This window comes from Triturus cristatus, chromosome 10 (genome assembly GCF_964204655.1).
Source record: "Triturus cristatus chromosome 10, aTriCri1.1, whole genome shotgun sequence".
NCBI lineage: Eukaryota > Metazoa > Chordata > Amphibia > Caudata > Salamandridae > Triturus > Triturus cristatus.
Genome location: NC_140593.1, coordinates 1,178,343,195 through 1,178,366,224, shown reverse-complemented (window position 1 = coordinate 1,178,366,224; position 23,030 = coordinate 1,178,343,195). Strand labels below are relative to the sequence as shown.

Sequence of the window (23,030 nt, the reverse complement as noted above, 5' to 3'; positions counted from 1 at the left end):
ATTGAAAAGGTGTGATTTAATATGTAAACTCCAGTTCTACAAACATTGGAAGCTAGTACATAAATAATCCAACTAAAATTTGGGAATGAATTTAAATACTTAAAAGGGGTATGGTTTACTTTGGTACCTCCAAGTTAACTGAAGGTAACACTAACTGGATACAGTGCATATATTAAATGTGGTAGGACTTACTGTTCTTACATGAGTTGTACAAACATTGAATACATTTCATTAACTGTAGGGGTGAGATCCTCTATTATAGCTCCATTTCAGCTAAAATGTGAGGACATGGGTTTATAATGTATTTTAAATGTATTATTCTAACTTCTGTCAAATAATAATTGCATACGTGCATACATCGAAAGTAGGCCTGAGTGAAATTTGTATTACTCAGGAGTTATCGAAGTAGGTATTACTCTTAAGTGAAATTATCGAAATTATGCGATTACACCATCTTGTGTAATTAAGAGTAATCTGGGGCAAAAATCAAACCAGAGGAACACAGGGACTACAAACTAAGACAGATTGATTGTCTGTAATGCTGTTTGTGTCCTGAAGCATTTAGTGCTATTTTCTTATGGCAATATACATCATTGGGCCCATTTTGGATGTGAGGGTGCATTATTTACTACAACAATAGTGCTAAATGATGGATTACACTTCTCACACAATTATGCATAAATACGAGTAATTTTGATGTAATTACAAGTAATTACGCTAGAGAGAATTACGCCAGTTATGCCCATCCCTAATCAAAGGCTCTGAGAGTTAAAATTATAACTCCATTAAAAAGTAATTCAAGAACATGCCTAAATTAAAGTAGATGGGAGTTACTCTTCGAACTCTATCTCACAAACACTGGGAAAAGTTCATAAAGGAGAGGGGCGAGATTTAATAGTCTAATTCCAGAGATACAAGCATGAGACATTAGTCACTGGAGTGGAATTTAATAATCTAATTCCATATCTATTCCTACAAACAATTGGGCTAGTGCCTAAATCTGGGTTATGGGAAATGGTGAGCTTTACTTTTTCAGCTCCAATCTCATAAACAGTGTAAAGTGTTTATTACAATCTGGTCCCACGAGAATTGGAGAAAGTGAAAGGGGGAATTTAGCATGGTAATTCAAATCTCACAAACAGTGGGGACAGTACATAAGTGGGCCGGGGGAAGTGGCGGTACTGATATTATTCTGTAGTCCATCAAATATTGGAGAAAAGGGTTGAAATTGACTATGCTTTCTCTAGTGTATAAATATAATTAGATTTTAGTAAAGAGTGGGGCTGGCGTCTAAATTTAAGTGTATTTCACAACACAACTATTGCTTGTAATATGTATCATAAATAACAAACATACTTTCTTTTTGAAGCAATCACCCTCAACTGCAAAGAAAAAAAATATCATGACATACACTTTGGTGTAGACATATTTTCTGATGAGAAAGCACAAAATGCTCCCCTTCATCAGAAATTATATTATCTCTTCCTTCCCCTCTACCCCATTTACCTCCTTTACTATCCACCTCACCAAGACCTCCCCACATACATTTACCACTGCTTAGAACAGGTGGTAAATGCATTCATTATACCCCCTGGAACCGGAATGTTTGTGTGATCCTATGAGCAGAAAAATTGGTTCCACCCAATAACTCACTAGTCCATGAGGTTTAACTTGTAATTTGACAGTACTGTGATGGATTTACAGCATAGTAACAGTAAATTACCATGGAAATGCACTGTTCCCCTAGCACCGTTGAATTCATGATAAGGGCCTAAATACTAGTATTGACAATAATATGCCTTTCTGCTTATTTTTGTTACTAATGGACTAATCACCCATTTATTTGCATTTGGAGGGAACCATATACCCCTCACATATGTAGAGAGTGCAATTATTTTGAACTGGGCTCATGTGAGTGCGCTCGCAAACACACACACACACACACACGCACACACACACACACACACACACACGCACACACACACACACACACCTACACACATGCACACACACAAACACACATACACATCATATAGTGTCTTGTAAAGATAAATAAAAACAGATTCCCGAGTCACACTAACCCTCCATACCCGACTAATTAATGACTGCTTTGCCAGATATCTGACTAATTCAATATGCATTTGCAGTTTTAGAAATGTATAGTCACAGCTGAGTGTGCACATTACCTTGATCTGTTTGGCATTAGTACTTATGGTTATGGAATGAGGCAATAATTTACAATCAAATACAATTGAATAACATTTGATTTGTATTCATTCTACAGGATAAATTAATAAAAGATATGAAGAATAGGAGCCACACTGCAGAGTTCACTCTCTTGGGCCTCTCTGACAATCTGAAGCATCCAAAAATACTTTATGTATTCCTTCTGTTTACGTACATAATAACATTGCTTGCAGATGTGACTATAATAACCCTGATTAATATAGATCACGAGTTGCATAGCTCCATGTTTTTTTTCCTCAGCCACTTCTCATTTGTTGACATCTGTGTTCTGTCCACCACAGTCCCCAAGCTCCTGGCCAACCTTATATCTGAAAGAAAAAGTATATCCTTCTCATCATGTATCACACAGTTGTATTTCTTTCTATGTATTGAAAATATGGAGTTTTTCCTCCTGGCATCAATGGCCTATGACCGGTATGTGGCCATATGCCACCCTTTGCACTACACCTCAATGGTAAACAAGAGAGTCTGTGTGCAGCTTGTGGCTTATTCTTGGGTGATCACAGCTGCGCATGCATTATTGCACACACTCATGACATCACTGCTGCCCTTTTGTGAATCGAACCAGATCCACCACTTCTTCTGTGATCTGCCTCCTCTACTCAAACTTTCTTGTTCTGATACTGCCACTAATGAATTAGTCATATTTACAGAGGGAGGGCTAATGCTGCTCTGCCCTTTTCTCTTCATCATAGCATCTTATTTTGGCATAATCTCTGCCATCCTGAAGATCAAGTCCATGGAAGGAAGAAGCAAGGCATTCTCCACGTGTTCATCCCACTTCACGCTAGTGGCACTATTCTACGGCTCTGTCTTATTTATGTACTTCAGACCATCAACCAGTTTTACTCTGGAATATGATCAAGTTATCAGCGTGGTTTATACCATCCTCATTCCGATGGCCAACCCCTTTATCTACAGCCTCAGGAACAAGGACATAATAAGGGGCCTCCAAAAGATGATAGGGTGGAAGAACAGGTCCCACAGAATGTAAAATATGTGCATTTATCAACAGTATCTATTTATCTCAGAATCTCTAAACAATTAAATTGTGTTTAATGTGGTGTACTGATGTTGCTTTATACCTTATGCAGCACATGCAAATGTATCCCAGAACTGGCCACTGTTCAGACACACTAATCAATTCATAGAAAACCCAAAGAGTATTGTTTGGGTTAGGATCCTGAGATTTGCCTTATGTCTCTTTACATTGGCTCTAGTGAGTTCAGCCAATGCTACTTATTCAATACCCTGGCATTAGATCTGAACTGGGGGGCAGGAAGGAAGGGAAAGTGTTCTCTATACTACTAAAAATTATGTAACTTCCTCTCAATTAAACATTGAATGACTCAAAATCTACTTCAGTTCCTTGATGCCACGCCATTTTTAACATGCTATTTCTTGAAATTCCTCTGTCTTATGCTGCTAGTCATGCTCTAAATTTTACATATTATGCTACGTCATGATTTGATATGTTATGATATGTTCTTTGGTTGGTTTATGTCATGGTATGCTATACTATGTAATATTATCCTATTATTCTAAAGCCCAACATTCAGCTCTACAATGATATTGTTGCTGATGAGATAACAAAAGAAGGGGGACTAAAGGGCTTGGTGACGGGGTCCAGCATACATGCCCAAACGATACTTAACATGAAAGGTATGCTGCTCCCCATGGCGGACAACGTGGTAGGGGGATAGCAAAAGAAATACACAGCAAAGGTGCTGTAGGGTACATGCAAAATAAAATCACCTTTATGCCCTTTTGGAATTACACACAGTTCCATATCTCCTTCAGCTGAAGGAATAATGTTTTTATAATGGGATCACTGACACAATATTGAAGTAAACAATACAGTTTGACACACATATTGTTTACCATAATATTGTGTCCCTATACTTGTAATAGTAAGTGCAAAAAATATCAGAAAAAAATATAGTTGACACTATCTTAATAAAATAGACAAAACTATAGATTTTTTAAATAGAAACAGAGTTTAACGTATATAGTTACACATCTATATATGTTCGTGTTTTATATCATTACATTGTCATATTCAGTATTATATATTATTGTTGTATATTTAATTTACAATATATTACACTTGTATATTAAATTACTTTTAATTTACTACTTTACTACTGTTGTATGAATGCCCTGAATTTTGAACTGTATTAAAGGGCTGTGCAGGCCTCTCATGCATACGGTTGGGTACATGGGCCACATAATTTACCTCACCTTCAGATAGAGAGGGTTGCTGCTACCCCATTCTCCTTGCCTCGCTTCTTATAGCAAACCCCAACAAGGTGCTGCGGCATTCTGGACTCAATAAATTTGGTTGTTCATGCGTGGAATGCTTTGCTCAGAATGTGTGATGGGGCGCAACTATACTCACCCCGAATGAGTGTGAAATGGTGCCAATGGTTCGCGCTCAGCTCGGAGAGAGGGACCCTGAACTCCCTCAACAAATTACGTATACATACCATGGGTGATCTATTCAAGCATGGGCAGGTGCGTACGTGGGAGGACGTTGCTGGCGCTGACAATGCGCATTCGGCTCTGACGAGATTCCACTATTTCAGAACTCAGAACCCGACATGCCTTGCGGGCGATACTTGGGGAAGAGCTACAGGAGCCCGTGGACATTCTCCTTTTGACTGTTCTTTTTAGTGCCCCGACACTGCGCAAGTTCTTTTCCCTGATTTCCAATTTCCATTTACAAAATATAAAATATTAAAAAAATACAAGTTACATACTATAAATAAATGATAACAGTAATTCATCACTATTTTGTCTAAACGTTTCCATATTTTTCACCCACATTACCATATTTATATCTAGTGCACCACTAAGTTGTTATTTCTTTCTCCTGAAACGTTCCACAGATTCAGTTAAACAAGTGCAAGATCAAAAGAGACAATTAACCAGGAGTTTTATATTTCATACTTACAATGTTTAAATTACCTGGCCTCAGAAACTCATCAAGACCATCCAAATAATACTATACAGAGCTCAAAGTGACAAAGCATTCGAATGCACCTATAGTTCATAACAAATACTTTCATTATTAACACCTCCATATATGGTAAAAGCTGGCTCAATAAAAAAAAAAGTTTACAGAGTAAGACATTCCTCTTGACACACCTCTGCTGACAGTGAGCACGGTGTTTCACTGTAGAAACAGCAATCTATCCACTGAAACCTCTGATAAGGGTAAAAGATGTGTGTACTAGAGTTTCAGATCTCCTCCCAAGTTGATGGAGGTGAATACAACGCTCTGATAAACAACTACCAACTCCAGTAAGACGGCTTTCTACAGTTACAAGTGTGAATATCAGCATGTATTCCGAAATCGCCTACTACATTCTACTTTTCATGATCCAATGAGAGTCCTGCTAGATTTCAAGATTTTCAAAAAAGAATTCAACATTTTATTCATCACAGTACTTATGCCTTACACAACTCCTTTAACCCTATTAGTGCCCATTGCAAATCCTTCAGTGCCAAGCCATTTTATGACTTTTTGTAATGCATTGCTCTAACATGCTGTAGTTTCTGTAATTACGATTATAATGTTGGTAAACTATATATTTTTGGTTTCAGTACTTCTTGTACTATAAATTTATATCTAAAACATACATTTATAAAACAGCCTGAAGTCACATGACACAATTCAAGATGGCCGACAGGTGACTGTGAAAATGATAAGTGTAAATGACCGCGTTGGTAGGGTAATAAAAAAAATTGTGTTTTCCAAATGCAGATACACATAAATATTTATTATTCTGTTAGCTCACCAGGTAAAAAGGCAGGTTTTGAATTTATTTTATGTTTTCGCGTTTTTTAGGGCTATCTATCTTACTATGACATACATATAAGGCACATACATTTTTCACGAGTTTCTATTATTGTGCAGAATCTAAAGTTATAAGCCTAGTCAAATTGGTGCACAGTAGTAAAATTGATGTTTCAGACATGGTGGTTAGTAAAGACATGAAAAATCATATTTTTCCTGCTTTGGACAGCACTTTACGTACTACAAAATGGCCGACATGCTGTTTCGTCTGTTGTTGTTTTTCATATAATGGTCTCAATTTTGTTATTGGACATGTGTTTAACATCTCAAAATGTATTTTCTGACTTTTATGCAAAGCAGTGATGCCTATTTTGTGAATAGGTGGCAGATGATTTCATGCATAGTCTCTTGAAGGTCACAGTCCTTGACCTTTGACCCCAAATGGTAGCTCCTGGAAGTGTGCAAAGGATGTATCTTTGTAACACTGATATTGTTTATGCAAAGTGAGGTATCATTTGAAAAGTCATTGTCTGATCTCAAGGGTCAACTAGTCAATTTTTTTAAGAGGTTAAAAAACCGTGACCTTTGACCCCTAAATACACATTTACTTGTAACTTGTTTTAGTTTTTATTCTGTTACCCTTGGATCATTTCAGCAAGTGTGGTATTATCGGACTTGTCAAGAAAAGCAACAAAAAAATATTTGTTCAAATTGTTGGAGAGGTCATAATATTTGACCTTTGACCTCTATTTGCACTTATTGTAAGTGTTTCAAGTTGTTTATTCCATTACTGCTAGATCATTTTTGGCAAGTATTGCAGTGTTTGAATTGTCATGATAAGGACATACATTTTGCTTAAATTGTTATGGGGGTCATGTGGTTTGACCTTTGACCTCTATGTTCACTGTTCTAAGTGTTTCATGGTCATTAATCCAATACAGTTAGATCATTTGTTTCAAGTGAGTCATTATTGGACTTATCATGACAAGTACTTAATTCCTATTTAGTTACTTTGCTGCAGGAGGTTATGCTTTTTGACCTTTGACCTCTAATTATACTTGTTTAGGTGTTTCAAGGTCGTTATTGCACTACCCATGGATCATTTGTTACTAGTGTTGCATTGCAATTGTTTTGAAAAATGCTTCCATTTTCATTGGTTTAATTGGTGTTGGGGGCTCATGTCTGTAGACCGTTGACCTCTAATTCCACTATTCTAAGTCTTTCAAGGACATTAATCCATTATGGATGGGTCTTTCCTGCCCCTACGCCCCCTACACCTCTACTTACCTCTACTGTCATTGGTCTCCCTCCTGCAATCTCTGTAACGAGGCCTGCAGCTGGTTTGTCAAAAGAAGAAACTCCACTGAGAAGCATTAGGTGCCTAACGCTGAAGTGGTACCCTGCACTCTGCCCCCCTGTGCTGCTGGGGGTGTATGTTTGGTGCTGCTTTGTCCCCTTCCCCATGCCACCCCCCAAAGTTAGCCTCCTGAAACCTATATACTTACCTGTAAGTAGTGTGGCTCCAGGCACCCCAGTTTCCATTGAAACACACTGGGCCGAACTCCAACTTTGACCTCTGCACCCAGCTGCCCCTGTGTACTGGAGGTGCAGGTATGGTACTCACCTGACCATTTGCCCATGCTGACCTTTGGCCTCAAAGACTTTAACTGTAAGTGTGGTACTTACCTGTTTAGCCACAATATTGTTTCCCCCATAGAATAACACTGAACTGTTGTGAAAATATTATAATTGTCGACTTTTGAAAGTGAAAAGTATTTTTATTTAACACATCTGATTGTGAAGATCTAAGTCTTAAAATAAAATACAAAGTATATGTTTCTAAATTGTTGTGGATCTCCTTTTTGAGTCATGTGTCTATTATTGATCATTTTCGAGCAATAAATGTCCAACACTCTTCTGTGTTAGACCTAAGGCTCCTTGCCCACAGTACCACTAATAGAGCGTTTTGGGTTTTACATTGACCCATGTACACTTTTGGGGAACCCCTGGACGCTGTGCACGGTATTACCACCTAGTGGCAATACCATATGCAGAGCCAACTTCCTACACTCTTTCACATAATTCACTATAAAAACTCTTCTCACTTTAAAGGCAGAGAAAGAAAAGTAAACATCAATGCTGCAGCAATTTGTCAGAAGACATAGCCAGATATTTGACCTCTGTCTGTGAAGCACCTTCAAATGTGAAAAGTTAAACATAGAACTTAAAGCCATCTTAATTTTTTTCTAGGACTTTCAAAACCCACAAAAGGACACAATGTGTGATTGAGAATGACACCTTTTCAATGCGCCATTCACCTATGCCTAAAAACACCAATGTGCCCAGAGTCTTGTTCAATCATGCTCTGCTGCTTGAATGCAAGTGTAATGCTGCGGACCATTGTTAGTCTATGGCCAATTAAAAACAAGAAAGTAACAAGACAGCATGAAATAAGGAATGCCATGGAAGAATGGCAGTGTCAAATGTAGTTATAGCCCTTTTTAATCATGTTCAAGTGCTTGTCAGCAAGGGCAAAGGTGGATACAATGGAGAGATTCGAAGTGATTAACTACCAGGAAATGGAAATAAGGCCATCATTACAGTAGAGGTTAACATTACAATCTAATTCAGTCACCAGTATTAAAAGTAGTATCAGCTATTCAAAACTAACAGTGAAAATATATGTAAATACCTATTTCGCTATAAGAAGAATTAGCCGAAGAAAAATAAGTCATGTCGGTAATATCAAATTTGTTTTAGGCTATCTTTTTCAGTTTGTGAAAACCATATATTGCTGCAATGCTTTTCTAAATTACCTCAAACAGTTATTACAAAATGGTCGACTCTTTCCACTGAAAGGTGCACTGTGTCTGCTTGTCCTTCTTCTCTGTCAGCATACTCTGCCATGAGCAGCCAAAAAGATACATTAGCCCCCTCGCTGACAGAAATTTCTCTGACAGGGATTTGGGTGTGCTGGAGAGTGGTTGGGTTTTTAGGAGCTTGTGAGAGAATTACTGATCTACAATTGTTTTGTTTTTTCAATGGTACAGATTCTTTTTTTGTGAATATATAGGGTGTGTTAGGTTTAATTTTTTAATTATTATTAGTAAAAATTGGGCAGTGTGAAGGAGGGTTTGGATTGTTTATCTGTGTGGTTTGTTTTTTAAATTAACCATAGTCCTCGCCAATTTTTTGGGTGTAGGAAGTGTTGGTTAATGATTTTTACCTCACAGAAGTTACACAACTAAGGCTTATGAGGGAGGGTGCTCATTTTTTCACCTGTGCTTTTTCTCAAACTAACAACATGAACACCAAATGATTTAAGATTGACACAGAGGAATCTTTGTTCAAATTTTTGGATGAAGCTCCAGATATTTATTCAGAGGGTGACAGTGACATTGAGGTGGATTCTGGGGAGGGGCAGGAGTCCAGCAGTGGGGAAGAGAGTGTAGGTGATGAGGACTTTGGTGAGAGTGGAGAAGGAGAGGAATTATCTCAAGAAGATGTGTATGAGACTGTCTGGGATGAAATTGCACCAGGCAATGATAACAACAGTTATGGTATTGAGTTTACTGTGAGGAATCCAGGAGTCCGGAAAGTTCCACCACGAAATTCCCCCCCAGTTGCAAATTTGCAATTGTTTTTAACTATGGAACTGCTTGTACACATAGTTCGTGAAACAAACAAGTATGCAAGAGATTTGCTGGACAAAATGGCAAACTGGATCAGTGAGCATCCCCATTCACGGCTACGCCGATGGATGAATGGGGGCTTGACTGTGGGCCAGTGAAAAAATGGATTGGTTTATCTATTAACATGGGCCTCATAAAGAAACGTAATGTGAAACATTACTGGGATTTGTCACACCCTTCTCAGGCCACACCTTTCTTTGGGCAAGTCATGCCATTGTGGCAATACCTTATTGTCACAAGAATGCTTCACATAAATGACAATGCCACTGCAAAGGTGAGGGGAGTTGAAGGTTATGACCCGTGGCATAAGATTAGGCCAGTACTTGATTCACTAAACCATGCTTTCAAGCGGTACTATGTTCCACATCAGGTGATTTGTATTGACGAATCAATGATTGGCATAAAAAATAGGGTGGCTTACATTCAATACATGCCTAATAAAAGGCATGCTAGGTTTGGCATTAAGAAATTTGAGGTATGTGACAGCAGTAACAGTTATGTCCTTCATGTAGATTTATATTCTGGGAAGGATAAAACAATAGGAACAGAAAAGGGGTTTGTGTTCAACAAGGTGATGAGTCTTCTCCGCTCATGTGATTTACTAGGTAAAGGGTATCATCTAATGACTGACAACTATTACACAAGTGTCAGTCTAGCGGAGGACCTACTTGAGAACAAAACTCTATTAACAGGCACAGTGCGGGCAAACTCTAAAGGGCTGCCTCCAGAGATTGCAAGGGCCAAATTACAGGCAGAAATGTCTAAGTATATGAGAAAGAAAGGGGTATTGGCATGCGCCTTTAGAGAAAAGAAAAGCCAACGCAAGCCTGTTCTACTGCTGTCCACCTCTAGCCTAGCAGATGATGTGACTGTACAGAGAAGGTCTGGGAAGTCAATCATCAAACCTCAGGTAATTCTAGACTACAATAAAGGAATGGGTGGGGTTGATGTAAGCGACCGCAAAATATACGAATTCGCAGCAGAGAGATCAACACACAGATACTGGTCCAAAATTTGGCGTAATCTGGTTGATGTGTCGATCATGAATGCTTACGAATTGTATAAATTGAATACTGATCCATGCAATGTTCAGAGTCACCACAGTTTTATAGTGAGTCTTGTAGAGGCACTTTGTCTACGGCAGGATGGTGTTTCTCAAGCACAAATATCTACAACACCACTACTTTCTCCTTGTAGTGAGGACCACGGCTTTGCGCTGTTGCCTGGGCGAAAAGAGAGAGACTGTGCTGTGTGCTCTGACCGGAGTCAGCCTGGGGGGAGAAAAAGGTCCCGCCACTGGTGTCCTGCCTGTAAACTTGGTGTTCATGAGCAATGTTATCTCCAGTTAAGTCACTGTCATCCCTCTCCTAGTGTTCAGGAGGAACTAAACTAGCTTTTTATTGCCTTACATATTTCTTAATAATTATCATAATATTTTACATTATCATTACTATATTACTAATTTAAATATTTCAGTGTTTGCAGTTTATTTGAAGTAGTTGTAGGTTGTGCAAGTAACAGTTATAAAAAAATAAATAAAAAATAAAAATAAAACAAATATAAAAATATAAAAAGTAAAAAAAAATGTTTCTTTTTTTGGTTCTTTATAGTTCAAACCTGTAGGATAGTATGTGTAAATAGTTTTTGAGTACCTTTTACTTGAATGGGTCACAAGTTACAAATGAAGTCAACCTCGGCCAAATTAGATATATTTTCAGCAGAAAGAAACAAAGCCCATGGGTAAATAATCTGTTTTGGGGCATGGTATCTGAGATTATGATACTGATTCCAGCTCTTTTACAAAAAACACATTTAATGAAAGGAAACATAAATGTATAAATGGTTGCACAGGTGTATAACACTGGAATCTTAACCCTGCTCCAATCTCACCTGTCCTTTTGCCTAGTAAAATTGTGAAATGGCAGGCCTGTAAGAGTTTAATTTGGTTGTAAATGTGTACATAGAGTCAGATGCATCTCTGGATGGAGTCTGGTGTAGCCTCATGGCATAGCCTGAATGCAACCACAGACGGCCTGCACCTTTGAACCCCCTTACAATACTGAAAAGGCGAACACAAAAGAAGTCAGAACTTGGTTCTTAGTAAGCAATACACTTTCAGCTGCATAAAGTAGGGCATGAGAATTAGTCCTCTTTTTCACAGCATGACCAGAGAAACCGGGTTTCACACGGGAAAAAATGTTTAGATGGATCCACCACTTTGAGTGCATAGGCAGCCGACAATGAAGTTTAACCCCGCTTCAGTACCAATTGTTCCTTTGCCTAGCAAACTTGAAAAATTGGAGGCTGTAGCTCCATAAAAAGCCGGGGAAGCCCATGCTGCAGCATGGATGTCCTGGAGATAAATGGTGCAGATAGAGCTAGATTTAGCTCACCCTACTTTATGACCATATGGCCTCCAGACTTTACAAAGCAGAGTCCATCTCCTCTTTGTGATGCATGATGAAATTGAGGATGTGAGTTCTCCTTCTAAATCATCATAGCCATTGGTGTATGCTAAAATAGATTTTGGAGTTCAAAGACAGACATCACAGAGACAACCTATGCTTTCCTGAGTGCCCATGAACCAGGAAGATATTGACATGTTAGCCTTACTTACCCATTTCATACAAAGTCTCACAAACTTCCCGTTTGACTCTCCCCTAGACTTCCAACAGGCTAACAGGATCCATTCAAGACACATGACAAGTATGGTAGGAATACGTTTAGATAGTCGCTTGTTTCCTCCGACACCAACATGTGCATCTGATCCTCACAGAATTGAGGAAATGGAGGCACTTAATCCACACAGAACACATAATATTCACCTTCAGAGAATTCTCGCAGGAAACTGTGCATAGACACAAAAGAATCCTGAAGAAACAGCCCTGTCTCTAGATGATGGACATCCAAATGGCTTGCAAGACCCTAAATCAATGTTAATCAGCCATGTCAACAAGACAATATATTATGATGACCTAGGCCTGCTGGAAAGTTTTTTTGCCTCAGTGTTTGATACAGACATGGACACTTCTGATAGAAAATCTCGACCAGCCCTCAACCTAGCATGACAGATTACGCTCTCATCAATCAGTAGATGAGCTGAAGTAGGTGGGAAAAGGAACAAGGCAATGGTCCACTGTGAACAAATAGAAAAAACAGCATAGGCCTCTTCTGCCCAGAGACAAGTCATGATTGTAGTTGAAATCTACATAACATGATGAAAGGGGTGCGGCAACTTGATGATCAGGATTCTTAAAACACTGACCTTGGAATGTCACCAATGAATGAGACCTATCTCCTTGACAGTACCTTACTGGTCTCCCTGACCACCATATATGCAAGTTTTCTGCATTACAAAAGAAGTGACATGCTGTGAAGACTACTGGATATGCAATTGAGACAACAGGTGGCCTGTCATTCCATTCCTGCAAATTAAATTAAAACACGCAGAACGTCTGACTGCACTCCATATTGAAATCTTATACATGTGTCCGTGACTTTTATAAAGCTCATTCTACTCCTTGGAATGCCAGAATATGTATTTAGACCTGATACTGCGGCCTGACTGGAGCCCACCAAGGTGAGATATCTCTTAGAATTTGCACCACTGCCCTACATCATATACGGAGAGGTATCTGAGAGGGGCAGGCCTAGACCCGGAGGCTGAAGGAGGGGCATGTGGCAGCACTGATGGATGGAAGGTACCTACCTGGGACCTGTTGCTTGTGGGAGGTGACCCTCGGGGCGATGCTGCCTTCGTGGTAGTGAAGACCAGGTACCACAGGACAGCACAGGGATGGGCCTGCGTGCTTGAATGTAAATGAGGACTTCTGCTGGAGGTGGCTATTCTCTTAGTGCTGTGCTCAACCAGATTACCCACTGCTGTGCAGTGAGGAACTTTGACTACAGAAGGTGCCCAAGATCAATAGAGGGATGCCCTGATCTGCCTGCTAAACAGACACAGAGCATTGCAGTCACGGGTGCCCACAGAGATGGGAATTTCTTACAATGGACCAATGGCTTTAACTGGTCCATGGTGCAAAAATGAGTGAGAGGAACTCTACTATACTGGGGTGCATAGGCAAGGTGCCCTCCCCCTTACTCCCCATTATTGTACAAAGCTGTACTACAGAGTTGGTGGATGTCTGCTCCGTTGCTGGCCCGACTCAGTGCCCCTTACCTAGAAGGAAATAAAACTCTCCTTGCCTAGTGGAGAACACTACTGCCGACCCTGAACCTACTTCTATAACTACAAAAACTTGTGACAGAGCTACAATGGGTTAGATAAGGTCTAAACAGCCAACAATGCAGCCCAGTTCTGAGGAGTCCCAACCGCAGTGCTGGTTATGGACATCCATGATACACCGGAGCCTTCTATGCAACTTCACTTTGACAAGGTGCTGTCTGCCATCATGGATACCAAGCTAACACTCCAGCAGGAGATCAGTGCTGTGTCGATGGGGTTGGGATTGATCTGGGAGGAACACAGCAAACTAGCAGATCAGACGGACACGTTGAGAATTCTCTGAGTGAGTTATAGCTTGAACAGAAGGCAGTGATCCCTAATGTAGGGACCTCTCAGAGAGAATGTGCGTCCTGAAATGACACGCGGAAGATGTGGGGGGGCCTAACCGGCGCAAAAATAACAAGTGGACCTACTGTGCCAAATAAACATTTACAAACCCAACTCAGGGAGGCCAGGGAACTCTAACGAAACAATGGAGCGTTTATGGTGCCACGCCTTTAAAAATTACATTCAGTTGTTTTATTTGTCCGCCCAATTACAGAGGGTGGCTCAGTGGCCGGCTGGTTCCTGCTGGGAGGAAACGGGCCTGATGGGTAGATTTACTCCTCAAGAAGTATTACTAGATAAACCTCTGGCTTCAAAGGCTGAACTCCCATGGCTGGGGATTCTGTTGTCTTTGGGCCTGGAGTGTTGGAAGCGATTTATATGACAAACAGCTGGGAACCCACTATACGGCCCAGAATTACCACTGATAGGAATGTTTGTTGTTATAATGTTTACCCTTTTTTTGTTTTGCTGAATGGCCTCTGCAATAGTTCCTATCTGAGACACATGTGGAGCACTGCAAAATGGCAAAACACCTTATACCGTTTCCTGGTATCCCGGTAACTCCCTTAGAGGTATTTTACACACAGTGTTAATAAATTACTGACATTAAGGTACCTGTATAAATACGTCAGACAGGCAGTGTTAAACCTGTCAGCCCTAGGGTGGTCTTACCCTGTTTTTTGCCCTTGTCGCCTCATTTTTGCCACCATCTTTTTGTTGGCCCTATGTCTCTGGGCACCTTACCACTGCCAAACAGTGCTGAGGTGCAGGTGCTCTCTCCTAATAACATGGCTGCCACAGGCCCCTGCTACTGCGGAGTGGCCATTACATACATGCACTAGTGGTTAGGAGAAGGCTGGGACATCTTGATACTGTATCTTAACCATCCCGCCTTTTTGTCCCATAGACAGATATGTGGAAGCTCCTGGAACCTTCCAGCCCTGGGAGGGATAATGCTTTGCCGCCTTTACAGGAGGGTCACCTGACCTAGGGGTATAAGAGGAAAGGAGGGAAACTGAACTAGTCAGTTGGGGCACCACTGGACCTGGGGGAACCTCTGCATGAGCGTAGGCAGTTGGGCCTAGGGGAGAAACCTACACTACTGGAACTGACTGAGTTTAGGCCCTGCTACACCCAAGTTAGATGAGGGACTCTGCCTGCCTACTGATCTTGCCCAGTGAGGGGGAAACCCAGGGGACCAACTCCAGCGTGCTGCAGGGAACCACCCTGCCCTCCTAAGCCTGCAAACTCAACCCCTACTCTTCCCCTCAAGAACCTGCACTGAGACCTGCTGTGAACCTCCCCCCTGAGACAAGCGCTGTGCCACCCAGGCACTGTGAAGAAGAAGGGGACTTCTTGCTGTGGGCGTTGCTGATCAGGAACTGCCGATAAGCGCTGTGCCCACCTAGAGCTAATCCGCCAGAACTGAGCCCCCCCGCGCCATCTGGTTGGAACAGCTGTGCCCCCTACATGTTCATAGTCTTAGGCGCTGCGACTTCAAAGCACTGCCAGCCCATCACCGCCGCAGCCCAGGCCGTGGCTGAACTACTGTGATGCCCCCTACCTGTTAAGACTCTCCAGGGCTGTGCCCTTCAAGCGCCGCAGGCCAGTCATAGCCGCAGCCCGGTACCTACAAACTAGCGCTGTGCCCGGAAGCGCCGTAACTGCCGGAGAGTCACCGCCACGGCCCGGCGCCCGCTACTCTGAGGCCCCTCTGTCACCCAAGTTCACCGCTGCGGCCCCCGAAGCCTGGGAGGGCCGCCGCGGCAGTGAGGAAGGCAGCGCTAGGCCATCCATTGGTCCCCACAGCCGCGCCCCCTGGAAGCTGCCAGCTCATTGACTTCCGCGCCCGGCCCCCAGAACAAGGCAACCTCATTGGCTCCCGGGTTAAGGGAAGGCCCAGAGCCCACCAGGAACATCAACACGGGGGCTCCAAGGACAGCGGGAGCCCCCGACCTGCCCCCCAGGCTGGGACAGAGCCGCGCCGGACTTTTGAGGTCCGAAGGCTACAGGTAACCCCCGGGGGAGGGCAGAAATCATAGGGGACGGCGGGGCTGCCGAGGAGCCTCGCGTGATCAGCGTGGCAGCTCCTTGACTGCCCCTCACCTCAGGGAGCTGCAACGGGGCCCTGAAGGCCCACCTGAACCTTCCTTGTGGAGCGGTAGAGCAGGACTGGGCCTCAGACTGTGCTAGTCCTACCACATGGATTAGCCCTTGTTCTATGCCCTTCGCAGAGTGCTCCTACACAGGAAATGTTGCCTGGAATGTCCCTACCAACCCAGTGCAATCCTGATTAATGTGAACACCGAAATGTTGTGCCTACGATGCCCCTGGTTACCGAGAACCTTGTTGTTATGGGCCTGAAGTTTTAGAGAGGAATTTACGCCTGTTTTGTGCAGAAATGAATTACCTGTCATCTTGAGATTCGCTGACCCATTGATGAGAATGAACTGACTGTTGCCCTGAGATTCACTACTTTATTTGTAGGAATGAATTAATTGTTGCCCTGCGATCACCTGTTTTAGTTACTTGAATGAATTTACTGCTGTTGTGAGATTATCTGCATTATTCCTGAAATGAATTGATTTGCCATGATGTGAACTAGATAAAAGATCTTGTTTTACCAAACAGCTTGGTGTGGTGTCCTTCATTGTGTGTGCATTGCTGAGTCCATTTGAGTGAGTGCTGCACAACCGCTTTACACATTGCCTTAGGGTGCCTTCCTACCTCGCGCCAAGCTACCACGTCGGAATTGGTGACCCCAGTTTTAACAGGCAGAATCAGTAACCCATGGACACATGTTGAAACCCTTTTGGCCCACCAGCCGGGGATGCATGTGGGGTCATTTCTCATACTGGGGATAACAGTTAAGGATATTGATTACATCCTTGAGAAGTGCTATGAATATATGATTGGAATATATGTTGTAACATTTCTATAAAGATATGTTAAAAAAATAACAATCTTGGCAAAGCCAGGAGTGACAAAACAGGAGCGAGTTTACCTTGAACCAACTTTACAAAGTGGTGCTGTGGGTCTCCTGCCACCAAAAGCACCTCAGTGAGGGCATTAGCACAAGGCAAGCTGCCATAAACCTGCAAGCTGTCCCTAGGCTAAACATGTGTTCTTGACGGTTGTTGAAGACCTGATCCACCTAGAGGGAAAAAAGAGAGAGAGTGTGCCTATAATCTGACCCTTTACTAAACATTGTTGGTACAACCAGGAGAAACCAAAGGAGACGGAGGTTGCCTTGAACCAACTGTACAAAGTGGTGCTGTGGGTCTCCTGCCACCAAAAGCACCTCAGTGAGGGCATTAACACAAGGCAAGCTGCCATAAACCTGCAATCTGTCCCTAGGCTAAACATGTGTTCTTGACGGTTGTTGAAGACCTGATCCACCTAGAGGGAAAAAAGAGAGAGTGTGTGCCTACAATCTGTCCCTGTACTAAACATTGTTGGTACAGCCAGGAGAAACCAAAGGAGACGGAGGTTGCCTTGAACCAACTGTACAAAGTGGTGCTGTGGGTCTCCTGCCACCAAAAGCACCTCAGTGAGGGCATTAGCACAAGGCAAGCTGCCATAAACCTGCAAGCTGTCCCTAGGCTAAACATGTGTTCTTGACGGTTGTTGAAGACCCGATCCACCTAGAGGGAAAATAGAGAGAGAATGTGCCTATAATCTGACCCTTTACTAAACATTGTTGGTACAGCCAGCAGAAACCAAAGGAGACGGAGGTTGCCTTGAACCAACTGTACAAAGTGGTGCTGTGGGTCTCCTGCCACCAAAAGCAGCTCAGTGAGGGCATTAGCACAAGGCAAGCTGCCATAAACCTGCAAGCTGTCCCTAGGCTAAACATGTGTTCTTGACGGTTGTTGAAGACCTGCTCCACCTAGAGGGAAAAAAGAGAGAGTGTGTGCCTACAATCTGTCCCTGTACTAAATATTCATGGCAGATCGAGTCGATACAAAATGAAAGGCAGGTTGCCTTGAACCAACTGTGCAAAGTGGTGCTGAAGCTCTGCTGGCAGCAAAAACACCTCAGTGAGGGCATTAGCTCAAGGAAAGCTGCCATAAACATACAAGCTGTCCCTAGGTTAAACATGTGTAGTTGACGATTGTTAAAGTTCATGGTCCACCTAGGAGGAAACAAAGAGAATGTCTATAAGCTGACCCTATGCTCCTCTTTTTGCAAGAGTAAGAACTAGATCCGGATTCCTAGAGCGTATACCAAGATGCTTCACAGGACGCCCACAGATTTGGTATACCTTCTAGTCCCCGACTTACCTGAATGATGTTTCTTTGGCAACATCCAACAGTCTTGCCAGCCTGACGTGATTGTTCATCTTCTTCATCTTCATCACAGACATCATCAAAGTGTTCTCATGAGTTCGTTTTCCACAGTGATAGGAAAAAACATATTTCAATGATTAAGTACTACTAGTCACACATCCCCAAATTGCACCCAACCATTTCTATTACACTCACCCTCTTACCACGCAAGTTGGATAGTAAGTAGCACTTTCAGAGGCAAAGCATCCTATCAGAAGCTCTCATGCAGAAAATGGTTGATATTAGTGAAACCATGCAGTGCCAAGCCATGGGCAAACAAATCACTACCAAAAAGTCATAGGTCACCCTCTCTCACCCCCACATCAAACATGACTGACTTGCCACTTCTTTCTTTCAACCCACTTGTCAGTCAACAAAGCATGCTTCTCTGTGTACTTTACTGTTAAGTTAGACTGCTATTTCTTAGAGCCATTCTATTTACTCTGCACTGTCCGCAAGGTCATGCAAGGCTAAGCTCTTTGTTCCAAGCCTAGATCAAAAGATAATCACAGAACAGGACCCTGCCTTCTAGACTTACAACCCACCTGACCATCCCCCTTACAACAAGATACCAAGAGACCAATGCTTGCTTCAGGTTCACCAAACAATCCATGTAGCAAGAGGCACAAAGTCAGATACCTTTGCAGGATATCAGATATCCATGTTTTGTCATGTTATCCCGGAAGTGTATCCTGGTCCTGCAGCAGGAAATGTTTAGGCCAGAGTAGGGGCTATGTGAAGAGTCAGGTCTTCAATTTCTTGTGGAATTCAAAAACTGAGGAGGTTGCTCTGATGTGCAGGGGCATATCATTCCAGGCTTTAGGAAGGAGAAAGAAGTCATGACTGCCAGTTCTGCTTCTCTATATGCAGGATTGTGTGCAAGTAGGAGTGTGGCTTATTGGAGGGTTCTGATAAGTGTGAGAGTTTATGTGATTGTTGAGGTATATGGAGCTGTACTCCTATTAGGCACCTTCGAGTGTAAGGAATAACTGAAATAAAAGAAGATATCTGGCACATTACTTTGGAGCAGAGTAGATCTTTTTTAAGTCTTGTGGGGTGCAGCTTTTCATATCATGAGTACAGAGCAATGCAGAAGTTACATCCTTGGAAGTCGTTCCAGTAAAATCACTCAAAACAGGAATGCCTTAGATGTCACTCATCACCCCCACAAACTCACCTCTCTCCCAGACACTGACAATACATTCAGACACATTTACAAAGCAACCAATGCAATCCCATGCTCATGTTATTCTTATACTTTCCGAAGTCCCATGACCTCATAAGATATTACATCACTCATGACATCTTCTATGACATCATTGATAATATAACAGTAACATTTGGAATAGCATTATTGATGAGAAAACTGTGCATGGCAAGGGTGCGAGTTTTAATTACCTTAGGTCACAAGTTATAGTTACATGAAATAACTCTCTAGAACAGCTGCACTTCTATGACATTGTGCGTGTAAAATCTGAACCTAACTATAAAGTCTGTGTAACCTTTGGTGTTTTAGCAAATATATCTATATACACACATATATATATATACATACATAGACACACACAGACACACATGCATACCAGCAGACACCGACACTCATAATAATCAGGCATCAATGCATACCAGATAGCCCATAAATTACTCCCCTACATTCATAAGAAAAAGAAATATAACACATACTCTCTCACACATCATTAAATAGCCGCACACATGATTAATCAGTACTGTATCTATGTTCAAACATCATCAAATGTGATTTGACACCCATGCACACCAGCTATCAGTATTAATGTGTCGAATCACATACACCACAGACAACCATTTATACCGTCTAACCCTTACTCAACCCAAAAAAACAACTTTCAAACACCCAAGCAAGCCAACAGACAATCTTACAGGTCACCAGTCACCCTTACGGGCCGTCAGACAGCCATGTACCATATCACGTATGCACAAAAGGCACCTATGCAACATGCACCTGTCCACATTCACAAACACATATGCATCATACATATTTAAAAACACAGAACCTACCTGAATTAAATGCATGAGTGCAGAGATGAACCTACAGAAGTAGCACTGCGTCATCAGACAAAATATGCGAAGTGAAGCAGTTTCAGCTGGGAATCATCTATAATGACACAAAGTATTATTTTAGATAAGAACACTTTTCATAGTGTATATCACTTATGCTTATAGTCAAATACTAATGTTCACAGACACATATTGAGGAGTCAGGCCAAAAACTGAATTTCTAAGGACAGACCAAGAGTGGGAAATTGAAAAAGATAATAGTGAGTAAAAGACACACAGAGAGCAGTAAGGCTGTTTAGGCCACTATAGGGAGATGAGAGTTTGGGAAATTAGCTGGTTAATTAGTGTGGTGCATGACTTACCTTGAGACTGCCTTTACCTGCCAATATGCCATCAGATACTCTAACAATGCCAAGCCCTTTCACAGGTGGCTCAAAAACAACACTCTACCAGCACTCCCAGAACTCTAAAATGCCTCTAGGCTCCCTTTCCACAATCCCATACTCTCATAATGCACACAGAGGTTCTCCAAATGAGGTAATACATTATCAAATTACCACAGACCTATTCAATGCCTCATGCACACTAACACTCAAGCAAACAATCCCAAAGTACACAAGATTGCCTCATGCACCTCCACCTGACACACTCTGAATGCCCCCAAACACAATCAAAAGACCACGCAACCTGATACACTTCACAGTGAACTTAAAGTCATCCCTCTGAAAACCTCACATCACCACCAGTAATGCCAACAATGAACATACAGGGCCCTATTCTCAAAGCTACATTTGCAAAGGAAGTCATGTGTACATTTCAAAAACAGTCACCATCTGCTCAGCCAATTCCTGGTGTTCAGCATCTGTGAGCTTGGTCTTTTGCAGCTAGCTTAAATTCTTCCCTGTCCCCCAGCAACTTGGGTGTTTCCTTCAACAGCAGTCTCCTGTTTTTATCTTTCTTTACCTAGCACCACAATAACTGCAAGATTCCAACTGTTCACCACCAAGAGATCATGCAAACACCTTCCATCCAGACAGCCAAAAGCCTAGTCTCTGTGCGAGTTAGGGGAATATTAGAAAGCTTCAAGCACCTGCTATGAGCTCTTTCCCAAAACACATCACTCCCTCAATAAAATTATCAATGTTGCCGTATTATGCATATTATATAACAAGGGCTCCCGGTTTTATGGTATTTATTTTTTTGCCATTTCCATCTGTATTTATCCATATTTATTTTTTGGGCATTTTTTCTGTATTTATCCACATTTATGTTTGCCACAAGTAAAAGGCGAAGCTACAGCTAGTATTTTTCCACATTTATTTAAAATGACAATGCACACATGCGCTCACTTAAACTAGCGATTTGTTGTGGCTTTAGCAGTGCTTTAAATGGTCCGGTACTGAGTAATTTGAAAAGGAGAGTACCTGTGCTTCTCAGTTCTGCTATAAAAACACTTTAGGATAGGGTACAAGCACTTATCAGGAGCAAACATGTGCCAGCACTTCTGTATTTTCCATCTAAAGCCAGCTAGAAATCTGCCTTCAAATGTCTATGGTTTTCACACAGAAAGTACGTAAGGTTACCTATATTGGTGGTGGTGTGATTATGTGTAGTTAGACAGACAGATAGATAGATCCCAAGCTACACACCACGTGCCCTGAAAGTTACTATCTCAGTCTAAGGTTCACCAACTGAAAATAGATGCTAAACCACTCTAGGGTGATCCCAGCGAGCAGAATACATTGTCACTTATTCCACTCCATCCATGTTTTCTCACACCCACAGCAAAGTTCGAAGGGCATGAACATATGAAGCTGTGCCAAAAAATGATCATTCTCAACCACAGACAGAATGCTGTGTGAAATTGGTATTCCACAGCAGATGGCCATTTTTTGACAAATTGAACTGCATTTGATCTGCCTCATGAAATGCTTCATCACATCAAGCTTTCCTTTCAAATTTAAAATATAGACAGAACTCCTTGGGTGAAAAATTACCTGATGCTGGTTAACAGAACAGAGGCTGTTCTTACAAAAATGCAATAATTTTCTATTATTCCATGCATTTCACATTTTACCTTTCCCTCATTACCTCTGTCTTGGGTAGTCTGACATTCCTTCCACCTCCCCTCGTTCGCCACCACAATCTGCTCCACATTCTCCTTCCTTTCCCTCACAGGCACGTCCGTGAACTGGAAGAACACAGAACACAGCCCAGGGCAAGGAAACCTTCAAGGTCATGGGGAGGTCTTTGTTTCTCTCCTCTTCAGTCACCCATCCTGCTGGGACACAGAAGGTTCACCATCTTTATGTTCCAGCACCTTGATGTCTTTTCTCGTATTGACATGAGCTGCA

General features: G+C 41.9%; 1 protein-coding gene across 1 annotated transcript; it reads left to right on the top strand.

Moving 5' to 3' along the window:
* The first annotated feature begins 2,296 nt into the window (after nt 1-2,296).
* LOC146796948 (olfactory receptor 1C1-like) lies at nt 2,297-3,241 on the top strand. Its single transcript, XM_085631461.1, has one exon. It carries the CDS (start codon nt 2,303-2,305, stop codon nt 3,239-3,241), a length of 939 nt encoding a protein of 312 aa, XP_085487587.1. The 5' UTR covers nt 2,297-2,302.
* Nucleotides 3,242-23,030: the final 19,789 nt, after the last annotated feature.

Coding starts and splice junctions, on each gene's coding strand:
- LOC146796948 (XM_085631461.1), top strand. CDS start 2,303: ATGAAGAATAGGAGCCACACTGCAGAGTTCACTCTCTTGGGCCTCTCT.